This window comes from Mastomys coucha, unplaced genomic scaffold (genome assembly GCF_008632895.1).
Source record: "Mastomys coucha isolate ucsf_1 unplaced genomic scaffold, UCSF_Mcou_1 pScaffold18, whole genome shotgun sequence".
Classification (NCBI taxonomy): domain Eukaryota; kingdom Metazoa; phylum Chordata; class Mammalia; order Rodentia; family Muridae; genus Mastomys; species Mastomys coucha.
Genome location: NW_022196900.1, coordinates 24,291,223 through 24,305,510, shown reverse-complemented (window position 1 = coordinate 24,305,510; position 14,288 = coordinate 24,291,223). Strand labels below are relative to the sequence as shown.

The 14,288-nt window shown below is 51.8% G+C and overlaps 1 protein-coding gene across 11 annotated transcripts in view; it reads left to right on the top strand.

The window, feature by feature from the left end:
- Whrn (whirlin) overlaps positions 1 to 10,643 on the top strand; it is an 85,652-nt gene extending 75,009 nt beyond the window's left edge. For 3 of the 11 annotated variants that reach the window (XM_031377638.1, XM_031377636.1, XM_031377633.1), the window contains 5 exons: positions 5,983 to 6,054; positions 6,851 to 7,376; positions 8,958 to 9,139; positions 9,428 to 9,550; positions 9,888 to 10,643. In XM_031377638.1, coding sequence (XP_031233498.1) covers positions 5,983 to 6,054; positions 6,851 to 7,376; positions 8,958 to 9,139; positions 9,428 to 9,550; positions 9,888 to 10,070 — 1,086 coding nt within the window. In that variant the 3' untranslated portion in view covers positions 10,071 to 10,643. Of the gene's footprint in view, positions 1 to 3,022; positions 3,257 to 5,982; positions 6,055 to 6,850; positions 7,377 to 8,957; positions 9,140 to 9,427; positions 9,551 to 9,887 lie in introns of those variants that run through there. The other 8 variants (XM_031377637.1, XM_031377635.1, XR_004120847.1 and 5 more) reach the window with 5 other exon arrangements.
- The last annotated feature ends 3,645 nt before the right edge of the window (positions 10,644 to 14,288 follow it).

Sequence of the window (14,288 nt, the reverse complement as noted above, 5' to 3'; positions counted from 1 at the left end):
ATGTCACCTGTGTGTGCAGAGGGCCAGAGAAGTGGGCTCTGTGTAGGTCCTAGTGAATTGACACACTACCAAGTTAGCTTGTTCTTCTGTGCTGTGACAAACTACCAGGTGTAACTGAAGGACAGGAGACTTATTTTGGCTCGTGGGTCTAGTGCATTCATCCCATTATTGTTCAATCCCATGCCCTTGGGCAGATCCTCATAGTGGCCACAGGCCATGTAAAAAGGAAACTTTACCTGGGGGTGGGGCAGGAAGCAGAGAGAAGGAAATACAGGAAGAAGCTAGGACAAGCTCCAGCTCCAAGGACACACCCCCAGCAACATAACTCCCTCCAACTAGACCCTGCTCCCTTTCTTAACCATGTCCCAGTTATGACATGTTATTCTGAATGCATCAAGGAGTGAATCCACAGATCAGAGTCCCCATGGGGCTGCGGGAGACATTTCATATTCATATTCATATTCGTAACAGCGCCCCAAGCCAGGAAGCTGCCTATTCCACCACAATTCCAGGGTGTGTCCTCCCCCACTGAGAACATCACTTCATCTAGCAGGTCTCCTTCCCTAGCACCCCAGAACCATCCCTTCACGATAAGCATTAGCATTCCCAGGGCTTTTCTTATGTCACCCCATCTTAATGGTTCTCTTCTTTCCAGTTATGTCCTATCACATCCAAGGATTTACAGAATATCTGCCTGCCTATGTGAGGACTTAGGGTGCTAAGAGCTGATTCCAGCAGCAGCAGCCAAGCCCATGAGCTCAGCTCCTCTCTGAATGTAGCTGAGCTCTGCGGTCCCAAGAAAGCGCTTTGTAGTTGGCAAATGGGGAAACTGGGCATTGTGCTTGAGTGTCTGAGCCCCGGGCCCTTTTGGAGGCTGGTGGAGCCTTGGCTTCCGACTCAGGGTAGCCACTTTAATTGTTTAGGAATTTCATACAGAAGCTGACAAAACACTGTGCAGCTGAGTCTTGAACTGTGGGCACACAATGGGGACAGGACTGCTTGCTTTCTTCCGGAAAGGAAGTGGAGCCCTGGGTCGGGACTCACATGACAGGAATGATCTGGAACTTCCCTGGGTGACAGTGGCTGACCCGAGAGGTTTGGCTCCTTCACTCCCAGTGGAAGAAGGCTCTAAGCCAGGCTCTGTGTCCCAGTATTCCCTCCCCAGAGCCCCAGTTCCCCTTATCCTAAGGGCTCTTCCTGACCTGGCCATTGTAGGTCATGCTTTCTTTCCACTCTGTGACATCCTTTTCCCAGGACAAGGGAGGGAGACTGGGGGACAGGTGTCTGCTCAGCAGAAGGAAGTCTGGTCTGGCCAGCAGCATCCCTGCTAGGTTGTAACATGACTCTATCCCCATGTCCTGCCCTGAGAGGTGACCATGCCCTTCCTTCCCAGAGAGCCCTTTTCTCTCCTGATCTGAGGGCAGTGGAGTGGGGACTCGTGAATAGTCACAATAAGTGCCAGTTGTCAGCTTTGATTGAAGGAATCAATCAAATAATGCCAGGTCTTCTGTCTCCCCACTCACTCCACCATTCTCTACCTCTCACAAGGTGACAAGCTCTTTTTAAACCAACCCCGCTCATGCTACCATCTTGCTTTTCTTCTCTGTGTCTCTGATTTTCCCTTTAGTGAACTGTCTGCCTTCCCCCGACTCTGTCTCTTCTTTAGAAATCTTATTCATACTTCTCCCTGCAAGGTTTCTTCTCGTCCCCTTTCCCCTTCTGTCACACAGAAATCTAATGCCACCACCAACATACACACACACACACACACACACACACACACACATACACACACCAGTGGCCTTCTGGGAGCTTTTGTAACTCAGTGCCTCAGTTTCCCTTTACACAGTTAGAATGGGAAATGGGCCATCCAGCTTCAAACCTTAGGTGCACTTTGTGATGGGGGAGGAGGAGGGAGTGGCCTAACTTGGGAGTAACAAAGCTGAGAGAACCAAGCTGAAAATAGCACCTTTATGTAAGCAAGGAGCAGGAGGCAGAACCGGGAAGGGCTTGGGGAGGGCAGAGTGCTGTGAGGAGGAGCCTTATTTTGCTGAGGTGGCTCTGGGCACCTGAGCTGCACCTGGCCTTTGATATTATCCAAACCAGACATTACCTGCCCTTGGTACCTGAATGGGAGACAGGGTAAAGAATGCTCCTGGTTCATTTCCCTTTCTCCCTCCCCTCGTCCATTACCCTAAGCCAGATTCGTGAGAATGTAGACCTTTGTTGGGCCAACTCAAATATAAGAGAGGGACGTCTCTATACCCCCACAGCTGTGAGGAGGGTGGAGTAGGGGACAGGGATAGGGTCTTAAAGACCTCTTGACTTGAATGGGAAGCACCCAATCCTAAAGGGTGACCTTGGACAAGTGACCTATCCTCTTGGAGCCTCAGGGTAGGCTGTAGAACAGAAGGGGGTTCATCATGTGTCAGCCCTTGCGGGGCTTAGGCAAAGCAGCAGGCAGCTGGGGCTGGGATGCAGTATCCAGGACATGCAGCTATGCACGGTGGCCTCAAATCTCAAAGCCTACTCTTGGACTTCTGCTGGCACTGCCCTAGTTCATGGCCAGGCTGTCTGCAGCTATTTCAGATGTACAAGGAACATGACTTGGGGACTTGGGGCTGTAGTGTGTCTGGATCTAGCACATAGAGCCTGCACTGCGCTCTGACCAGCTGCCTCCTATACACTCTACTTCTGTCCTCTCTCCCACTTGAAACACCAGGGCTCTGTCCAATTCCAGGGTGCTATGACACAGACCTGGCTTAGTTGCCCAAGTTACTATAGAATGGCTGCCTTGGTTTAGGTCATTGTTACTGTGATGAAACACCATGACCATAAGCAAGTTGGGAAGGAGAGGCTTTATTTGGCTTGCACTTCCACATCCATAGCCCATCACTGACAGGAACTCAAACAGGGCAGAATATGAAGGCAGGAGCTAACACAGAAGCCGCAGGTGTGTGTGTGTGGAGGGGTGCTGCTTACTAGCTTGCTCACATGGCTTGTTCAACCTCCTTTCTTATAGAACCCAGGACCACCAGCCCAAGTATGGCACCACCCACATGGGTGCCCCCTTCAATCACTAATTAAGAAAAAGTTCTACAGGCTTGCCTATAGTCCCATCTTATGGAGGCATTTTCTCAATTGAGGTTCCCTCCTAGCAGATGACGCGTGTCAAGTTTTCATAAAATCAGCTCGAACAATGACCATGCAACCTTGGACCTGTCACACTCCTCTAAGATCTACAGTCACAGGAGAGGTAACATGATAGGGACATGAAAAAAGAGCCTATGCTAAGGTATGGTGAAGAGCCAGGCATCTAGTTCTCAACGTGGCCTTTTGTGACCCTCAGACCCTTCTCACATCTCCTAAGTCATGGTCAGTGTTTGCTGAAGGATGCTCCAGGTTCCTGATGCCCAGAACAGGACAGGTCCACCTAATTGCAGTCGTCTGAGCCTCATCCTAACCCGCAGCATCTCCTGCAGCAGAGAACACTGGCCATGCATACCTATGGCAGAAGTTTCTTTTATCCTTGGAATAGACACTACAGAGATTCTGCATTTCCTGCTGAGGCCAGAGCTTGACAGGAACCCTAAAAAGGACCTGCATGGGCAAACTGGCCTTGTCATTCACCTCAACTAGGAAGAGGTCTATGATGCCCATCCCCCATCATGAATCTTTCCAGGGAGCCCTGTGCTGATGACAATTGGCAAGGGATTATGGGAAGACCCCATGATCTTTCCCTCTGAGAAACTGATCACCTAGGGACCAAGGTACACTTTGCAGTCCCTTCACGGTGGGGTCAGTCTGCAAGACTTCCTGGGCTTCCAGAGTATGATGCCAGGGCCTGTGGGAAGAGCCACCTAGGCTTACTAGGTCAGCAGTATGACATGATAGGCTACCCATTTTATAGAGAGGTTCTAGGACTTGCCTGTTGTCACATAACACGTAAGAGGCAGAGCTCGAGAGCTTGTGCCAAGGTCCTGAGGCAGGCAGGATGTCACCATGCTGGAGAAGTAGCAAAGATGTGAGCTCAAGAAGCTCAGGGGTGGCCCAAGAAGAGGGGCCAGAGTCCTGCATGTGGCTTCATCACCAGCTTTTGCAAACATGTCCTCTGTTACCCAAGCTTCTGAGAAAGGAACCCATATACAGGAAGCCCTGCCTCAGGACAATGAAGTCTGGGCCTCCTGCCTTCAACTCATGTTTCCCTCTTGTTCCAACTATCATCACTGGCCCCTACAAAGAACATAGCACCTCTCTCCTCAATGCCCAGCTTGATCAGCCCCTGCTTCCAGCAGCTAAAGCAAGCAGTCCTTTCACTCATAGAAACTCATTTACCCTGTAAATGCCTCAGAACTAAACCCTGAAGGCACAGTAGTCCAAGTCCTGTTTATATCTAGTAGGAATAAGAGATAGTGACCCGTGTACAGAAAAGTGGAATGGAGTCAGGATAGACAGCCAATGGTGTGTATGGTACCCATGTAGACAGAGCTTGTCTGGGAGGCCTCAGGCATCAAGAACTAAAGGAGAGAAGGAAGTGAATCACGAATGCTGCAGGTGCCAAGACAGCTAGTACAAAGGCCCTGGGGCAGCAGGTATGGGAGTGGGAAAGGGCCAGCAATCATGTGAGTTTGGGCTTTGCTTGCGGTGGGGATGAACATTACTTGAATTCTTTTCCAAGGACTGTCTGGCTGCTGGACGGGGAGCAATGAGGAGTGAGGGAGGAGAGTGGAGCAAGGGAAGGGGTGGGCTGCTCAGATAGGCCCACCCATGCAGGAAGAAACCTGGAAGCCAGCAGAGCATGTCTACAGGCAAACCACAGCAAAGGCTTGTGAGAAGGGCTGGCCACCGAGCCTACAGTGCATGTGATTGGCTGGAGGGGACATCACCAGCAAAATGAATTTTCTTTGTGGAAAGCAAGCTTGACCTCATCTCCGAGGCAACCCCACTGCCCTCAGGCCCAAGTCCAAGCATGATCAAGCACTGACAGAAAGGCCTCAAGCATTCTCTGTGTTCTTCCCTGATTATGCACACACAATTGCCAGTGTCCGAAACATGGCTCCTTGCTCACAGTCAGACCCAGTGTCGAGCCCTGCCCTGTCTAGGAAGCCTTCCTTGGTTGCTGCTCCCCAAGTGGATCGTATGCAGTTAGCCCTCTGAGATCTAAATAATCTCTATGCATGTCTGTCTCCATCCCCCGCACCGCTGTCTCTAACACTCACAGTATGAAGGGAGGAAGACATGGATAGTTTTAAAGATGGGATCCATTGATACATTAAGCTAACTCCTTTGGGGTTGAAGTCACTTATCTGGAACAGCTCCCTTATACACACCTCCTTTGTTCTGCATGCCCTGCCCCCAGCATCCTGTCTGCTACTAGATTTGAGAGTGTTGCATCTGTTGAGCACAATACTTAAAGCTCAAGTCTAAGATATCCCTAGCATCTCCAGGTGGCTCAAGGAAGGTCTGAAAGCAACCAAGAAGTCCCAAAGAAAAATCGACTTCCTGGCTTAGAGTGTAGCTCAGCTGATAGAATTGTGGTGTTGTTGTTGTTGTTGTTGTTGTTGTATGTAAACACTTGTGTTCAGTCCCCAGCATCATATACACTGAATGTATCAGCACATGCCTCTAATCCCAGCACTCTGGAAGGAAGACAAAAGGAGAATCAATTCAACATCATCCTAGGCTACATAGCAAGTTTAAAGTGAGAGCAGCAAGAAAATAATAATAATAATAATAATAAAATAATAATAATAATAATAATAATAATAATAATAATAATAAAATTACTTCAAAGTGACTAACAGAAAAAGTCACCGTATCACTTTGAATAGAGAAGGTAAATATCCACAGAGTGGGATGTGTCAGGATCGCCTCAGCCATCAAAAGGTGTCATGAGGTCATAGATGCCAGGTCCAGGAAAACAGATGAGCTCCCTTCTCAGCTCTCGCGTGCTCAGCTTGTCGCTTGTCCACCCATTTCTAGAATACATTAGACCTGGAAGGAACCGGTGAGACTCCCCAAGGCAACTCCAACACCCTCCCGGATGTGTCTGTGGTAAGGCCCCTCTTTGCTGCACTCCCTTCTTTGCTCATGGACCCCTGGGCTCTTCTTGGGGATAGCCACAGAGAGGGGATGCAGGATGGGTGGGAGGATAGAGTCTCTGCAGAGAGCCCACCAACCCAGCCGAGTGCCTGGGGTCTCGTCCCCCTACTCTGTTGCCTGTGTGGCATTGGGTAAGCTTCTTAGCCCCTCTGTGTCTGTGTTTTCCCATCTGTAACATGACAACTCCACACCTTGCTCATAGTGGGGGGCCAGAATAAGTCAAATGGTTTGGTCAAAGCACTGAGACATTCCCTCTGTGGCTTTCAGAGCTTTCCAAGTGTAGACACTGGCCTAAGGAGCTCCCAGGAGCTGGTAGCCAGAGTCCACTTCTGCTCATAAGGCACCTGGTTGATACATCATGTACTATGCTGCTCTCATCCCTGTGTAAACAGGGATGTAGGTGCACTATGCTCAGAGATGCACCTTACCCTGTTCATGGCCACCCTGCCTCCTCCTGCCCCACCCTGTGGCTAATTAAGTCTTGTCACTTGTGATGAGCCCCTGCTGATGCCAAGAACTTCAATCCCCAAAGGAATCAAGTGGGTCCCCAGGGACGCCTGCCGAGATCCTGGCGCTCCTCAGCTGCTGAGATGCGGGGAACAGTTTTCCACTGAGCATTGCATTATTCAAAGCAGTGTGGCTAGGAGCTGAGGAGCAGGGACCCAGTCCTTGTCCGGTCCAGCACAATCGCTGTCCCTCTCCAGCCACCATGGGCTCTGACTTCTACTCCTGTTGGGTCTTTTGGCAGGACGATGTCAAATCCCCCTCAGAGGATCTGCCTGGCATCAAGCCACCTCCTCCCCCACCACTCCTGGCTCAAGGTCACGACCGCCTGCTTGGCCAGCCACGGAAGCCAGGGAGGGAGGACCCCGCACCTCTGTCATCTGCAGGCATTGTCTTCTCAGCACCACGGAACCGCAGCCCACCGCCGGGCACCGCACCCACTCCAGGACCTTCCTCAGCACAGGACTCTCCCTCCTCCCCCATTTACGCCTCCATCTCCCATGCCAACCCCAGCTCCAGAAAGCCGCTGGACACCCACCTGGCCTTGGTTAACCAGCACCCCATTGGCCCCTTCCCTCGCGTCCAGTCCCCACCACACCTGAAGAGCCCTCCTGCAGAGACCCCAGGAGCTGGGGCCTGCCTTCCACCACCATCACCCTCTGAACACCCTGACGCCATGGGTGCGAACCAGCACTTTGTCCTGGTGGAAGTGCACCGTCCCGACAGTGAGCCCGATGTGAATGAAGTTCGAGCTTTGCCCCAGACTCGCAGTGAGTATGGTTGCCTAGCTCTAGGGCATGGGGTGGGGAGGAAGGGTGTCTCCAGTCCCTAGAGTCACTCTTCCTGTTGTGACTGCCAGGGCTGGGTGCTGCAGAATGGTCTGCTAGCCTACATAAGGTCTAGCTAAGGGTCAGAATGAAGATAGCCTGGAGCCAAGACGAGTTTGAATCCCACCACCGCCCCTGACTAGTCATTTGTTGCCTAGATGAGTGGCACCTTCCCTGGTAATGTGAGCTAGACAGAGACAGTACTGCCAGGTCAGTCACTGAGTGGGGTTTGTGTGGGGATGGAGTTAGGGGCCTCCTGCCCCTGTACCCTGCATCCATCACCTCTCAACCTCCTGGAAGACTGTGTCTGGAAGACTGTTGCCCCTGACCACCCAGTCCGGCAGAAAGTAAATGCTGGATTCCAGGGGTGTGGTGATCCTAGTCCCTGGGCCTCTGAATGGTGTGTAGACTTCAGAGTGCAACAAAGCCCCAGGCTGGAGCCCCCTGTTTTCTAAGGGATGCCCAACGAGGATGTGGAAGAAGTGCTGGCTGTCCAGCAAGTTAGCTAGGTTCTGCTGCCATCTTGTGGCTAAAGTGATACCTGACGTTAGGTAGCCCAGGAAAGCCTAAGTAGCCCAAGAAAGGACAAGCAGGGACTTGGGGCCATACTCACAGATGCTCAACACTGTGTCCCCGCGCCCCAAGGGAAAACTGACACGGGTGAGAAGATCAAGCAGACCTCTGTAGTCATACCTTGCTTGTACTTAACTACTGGAGTCCAGCCATCAGCCCTGGGCCAACGTTCTGTTAGTCTCCATTTCCCATGTGAAGCTTGAGAGGAGGTAGGCAATACTAGAGGCAGTGCTAGAGCCAAGCCATGACTGGACCAGCCCCCCACTGCTCCTCCCTGCACAGTCGTCCCTGCAAAACCCCTGAGTCTGTATCACTCTCCAGGGTTAGAGGAAGGGCAGGCGACTCCGGGAGGATATATCCCTCACCCAGGCTTGCACAGCATTACTATCCAACACACCAGGGTCCACAGAGCACATTCTTAAGCAAAAGCCCCCAGCTCAGGGTCCAGTGGCCACACACAAAGTGAAGCAGCTTTGTTGGCTAGGGAACAGGATGTGTGTGTCCACCAGTCAGCTCACAGCAGGGTAGTCATGAAAAGGGTGGCAGGCTTTTTTTTTTTTTTTTTTTTTTGGTGAAATTATAACCTTTTAAAAGAAAATCTCCTAATTCAGATATCTTTCATTAAAATGTGACATGATGTGAGTTTAAACAAGAGCAGCAGCCCATTCCTGGGAGCTGAGCTGTCCCATTAACCGCTATTTTCATATTTATGCCAGTGCCTGGGGGGTCTGGGCAGAAGTAGTGACCATCAGGCCAAGCCCTGTTGGGAAGTCAGGATGTCAAGAGATGAGGAAGGTTGCAGGGAATATCCCCTACCACCAGCCCCTGTATCCCTTCATCCTTCTCTCCATCTTTGCATGGCCAATTTTCACAGCCATCCACCACCCTCAGCCCCATCACCTCACTCAAGTTGCCCTCCGTGACAGCTGTTGACTTCTTGTGTGTCCCCAGCAGCCTCCACACTCTCTCAGCTCTCAGACAGTGGGCAGACTCTAAGCGAGGACAGTGGCGTGGATGCAGGGGAGACAGAGGCCAGCACCTCAGGCCGAGGCAGACAGACAGCATCCACTAAGAACAAGAATGGCAAGGAGCTGCCCCGGATGGAGAGGACCACAGAGGGTGCCAACAAACCTGTGAGTCGGGAGTGCACACAGGGCCCTGGTGGAGGATGGAAGGGCCCGGGAATCAGGAGGCACTTGGCATGCGACCCTTAGGATGCATTGCTGGAAGGGCTCATCCAGAAGAGTCACTGTGCTAGGAATCATGGAGTCTCACTTTACCCTGATCCTGGGTGGCAAGGACTGGCAGCTGTTCTCTACTCTAGCATAACATGGTAGCTCAGGCAGTCTGAGGTGTTATATTTGAGGCTTCCAACTGCCCTCTACTGACAAGCATCAAGGCCACCCTTCTCCCACCTGCAGCCTGGCCTGCTGGAGCCAACGTCTACCCTGGTCCGTGTGAGGAAAAGCGCAGCCACACTGGGCATCGCCATTGAGGGTGGTGCCAACACACGCCAGCCTCTGCCCAGGATCGTCACAATCCAGGTATGTCCCCTTGCATACATCTCCCTGTGTTAAAGAGCTCTTCCTCTGCACCCTTACAATCCACCTTCCCACAAGGTGACACAGAACCTGGAGACAGTCACAGGGACCCTCTTGAATGGCAAGCTCCTTGACATGTTGGGCTGCCTGGGCAGGCTAACACGAACGATTTCCCCGCCTCCACTGCATCCCAGCCTAGAACTTGGAAAGTTGCTTCCTTTTACTCTGCACGGCCCCAACTTTGCTGAGACCGTGGCCTCGAGATCGGCAGCATCCAGCTGCTTAGCAGGCCATGAAAACCAGGTACCCACGTGACCCATGCTTGTGTCTCCCTATGCAGCGAGGAGGTTCTGCGCATAACTGCGGGCAGCTGAAGGTGGGCCACGTGATTCTGGAAGTGAATGGGCAGACGCTTCGGGGTAAAGAGCACAGAGAGGCCGCCCGAATCATCGCTGAGGCCTTCAAGACCAAGGAGAGAGACTACATCGACTTTCTGGTCACTGAGTTCAACGTGACGCTCTAGGAGTGGGGCCAAGGTCAGGGCTATCAGCCGGGGTCACAGGCGGAGCCCCCACCCCACCCTGACACATACACCCTGCCTGGTCCCCTGGCCCAGACTAGGAGAAAAAAGAGAGCCAGACAAAGGCAAGCAGAAAGTCAGGTCAAAACCTGTGTGCCAGAAAAAAACAGTAGGAGCTCAATAAAACTACATTAGGTGAAGGGAAGGAAGGCAGAGTACATTTCTCGGGGCTGGAGAGGGGTGCTGCCACCCCAGATGCCTATGAGAATGCAGATGACTGTGAGGACACAGGAGAGGTCACAGACTGCTTTCTGCCAGGGGGACCTTCAGTGCCACAAATGAGCCGCCAGCACGCCTGTTCACACCAGTCGCACCCCCTTCCTCCCGGCTCCGTGCCCCTATGATATTTATTTATTTATTTCCCTTCCTATGCTTCAGGGGAACCCCCACCCCAGGCCTCAGCTTCCCTTTGCACCCCCAGCCTATCCCAGAGGCCTTGCAGGCGACCAGCAATGTCAGTGTATTTATATACAGAGCTTATGACTTTAATTTTTCAATAAAGAAATCTGAATAAGGTTAGGGGCCCAGTGTTCAATGGTGTTGCCTGCAGGCTGGGGTTTAGATTGCTCTGCGTGGGGAGATGTGAGGGGTGGGCAGGTGGGGCACCCAGAGCGTCATACATTACCAGCTGAATCCTGAGCGCCAGCTGCTCCGTTGGATAAACAGGAGGAGGGGAGACAGGGCTTGGGCCTCGCCTGCCTACTGGAGGACCTTACTGAGGGTAAAATTTACTTTAAAAATGTGAACTTAACATTTTTAGATTAAGCCACATAGGTATGCTCCCAGATGGAGTATGCTATGGGCATCGTGTTTAAAAACACACATTGGGGCTGGGAAAATGGCTTAGTCGGTAAAGTAATTGGCATACCATCATGAGGTCCTGAGTGATCCCTGGGGCTCACTGGCCAGCCAGCATTGCCTCCTCAGCAAGCCTGATGTGAGAGACCTGCGTCTAAACAAGGAGTGGCTCCTTAGGAATGGCGTCTGTGTTTGATCTCTGGCTTCCACATGAGAGTGCACACATGGGCACAAGTACACACCTGCACGCATACATGCCAGACTGGCCATCCTGTGCACAATCCAGGAAGCCAACTCAGAAGCCCTGATTTATAGGCAAGTGAGTCATTAAGGAAGGAGAGGAGGCTCACTGCACAGGGTGCTTCCCAGAGGACACCTACAGCCTCGTCCCACAGGGTCCTGGGAGGGCAGAGAGACTGAGCTGCTTGGAGAGCTGTTTCCACTCAGGGCCAGAGCTGGACACACTTGCCTGTCTATGTGGGCAAGGCCCACAGCCAAAGTAGTGAAAAAGTAGTAGCCAAAGTAGTAGGCCCACAGCCTAGGTTCTTCCTGTGCTCCCTCCCAACAGGACCTCTCTGCTCCAGCATCCAAGGCCAGTGGGGCTTGGAAGCAGACATGAGGGAGACTGTCAGGTAGGAAAGGTGGCAAAACTTGAGTTGGTCTGTTGCCTGAATACCAGCCAGGGGGCTATTTCCTCCTGACATTATGACTTCTGGTAAAGGCCCAGGGCTCTGTTCAAACTAGGCAGGGGCTGTCAGTTCCATTAACTTGCACAAAATCCTGCTCTGGGGCTGGGATTGAAGTTCAGTGGTAAAGCATTTATATGGCAAAACTCTGCCTTCTAAGTGTCTAGCAATGATTTAGGCTCAAGTCTTAGTGGCCATCCTTTTTGGTTTTTTTCAAACCCAAGCCACCCACCAAAAACCAAATTCTTGTTTCGCCCAAGGCAGCTGGTACCCACCTTCATCCACCAAGGCTTCAGCCCCCCTTCTCAAGGTCATGGCTGCTCCTTCCCTTCCCTGTAAGGTCTGTCACCTCTATGAGATAATAACTCCTACCCAACTATAGAGGGCTTTGCTAGGCTCAGGGCTCCTGGCATCATCAATTCGATTCCTGAGGAAGCGTGGCAGGTGACTCACCATGTGCTCAGGGTCTCTGCCTGTAAGATGCCACAGGGTAGGTTCAGTAACAGGCCCCCAAAGGTGATCAGAGTCTCACACCTGGAATCCAGAAATGCACGGCAAGTGGCAACAAGTACAGGCCATGGAGTGACAACCACAGGCCCAGAGATGCCCCTACCCATGGGATTCCGTATAACAGAAGAATGCCTTCTTCTGCTCAGGGCCTTGTGTTTTGTACTGAATGCACAGCTTCTAAGCTGTTGCTGGCTGGCCAAGAGCTCATAGGCTAGTCACTGGACTACTGTTTGGCCTCTAGGGCAGATACATTGTACTGGCCCTAATTTACCAGCTTGCTACCTTGGTCCAACCCCTTGGAGACAGAGCCCCCAGTCCCCAAGACTGCTCCATGAAAGGGTAGGACAAGAGCCTGAGCCCCATGATAGACATCCTTACCAGTGCTTTGGGAGAGTTTCAGCATGGTGGGGGTAGAGGAGTCAGGTGTCCACCTATGTGTATCTGTCCCCTGACTTTTTTACCTTTGTGAGTGATATCAAAGATGAGTGGATAGCTGGAGAGTCACAAAGGGGTTCATCTCTGCTGAGGAACTTGGACGGGTTTGGGCACCTCACCAAGTATCTGTCCTTGTCCCCTCTGTTCCAGAACCTTCCAGAGGGGAATGCTGCTCCACTCTAGGAGATTAGCTCTTGTTGTAATCTGTATTTCTGTGATAAACGCCATGACCAAAACCAACTTAGTGGGGGAAGGATTTATTTCATCTCACAGGTTACAGTCCATTATTAACACAGGAACTCAAGGCAGGAATCCTGATGCAAGAACCATCCATACCAGCTAGTTCAACTACAACCAGGCTTGCTTGCCTAGGGATGGTACCACCTACAGTGGGCTGCCCCTCCCAAGACAATCTTTACAGAGTGGCCAAAGGTTAATATGATGAAGACAATTCTCCAAGAAAGGTCCCTTCTTCCCAGGCAGCTCAAGGTTGTGTCAAATTGACAATAAAAACTAAACAAAACAGCTCACTTCCATGGTGATGTGCACACAGGCCTTTCCTACCCCAGCATTTTCTGCCACAGCTTGAAGAAGCCTAGCACAGGGAGAATGTGGGGTTCTTGCAATGTGGGCCTGCCCAAAGGAGTGCCAAGTCGACCTGTAAACTACCTGCAGCTAGCTCTCTGTGCAGGAAAGCAGGGTGTGCGAGGAGGTAGCTGGATGTAGGGAGCACAAGGGTTGATTAGGAGTCTACACTTCCTCAAATTCTACTCTCTTGACCCTCAGCTGTGTAGCCCTGGGCAGGCCACTTAACCTCTCTGAGCCGTTTGCCATCTTTACACGAAGAGCACACGAGCACACTGCTGACACAATTTGGAAGTCCATTACACCCAAGTAATCCTTTGGTGACTGAGGCCAGCCAATGCTGTGCTAGCTACTGTTGGCTGTGTGGGGAGTGTCTGGCTGTAAGGCAATAGGGGAGCCATCTGCACTAGGAGAGGCATCTGGCTGAAACACATCTGGCAGCACGGCTGTTGTCTTGGAGGAACTAAAGCCATTTGCACCCCCCTACACTCCCTAAAATCGCAGTGGTTAAATTAGAAATTTTGCCATTCTGCATTGACAAATAACAACCCGAACTGGAGCAGGGATCCAGGCCAGCCTTGACACTCCACACCACCATTGTTCGAGGTAGCTTTGGAGGAAAACATTATTCCTACCTCGTCCCTCTCTGGCTTGTATTTCCGGGTCCATCTCTAGGGTGTTGTAGCCAGAAGACCCGTGGTAACCTTGCCTATCTCTTGGGAGCCTAGTACCACATAGTGAGCGCACAATTTTTTACTGCAGTTATTAAGCAGAGGATCTCTGTTCTCAAACTTGGTGACTCCTTCCTCATGGTGGCTCCGTGAACCTTACATAGATATCCTCCCTTCCAGCCCTCAGTTTCCCCTTCTAAGCTAGGGAAGGCTCGCGCAGGAGATGCAGTCCAATAGATTTGAGATTTCAGCCCATTTAGCCTTGGAACCTGTTTCCCCGCGACTACCAAAGTCTTGGAGACAGGACGGAGCTGCCAGCCTCTCAATGATTGGTGGATTTCACAGAAGATCCGCCCCCATAAGCCCGCCCCTCGGTCGTCTCGGCTGGGTAGCGGGCATTATGCAAAGCAGGCACGCCCCGCCTCGCGCGCGGATTGGAGGCCTTTGTCTGCCGCTCAACTCCAGGAAACCAGGGC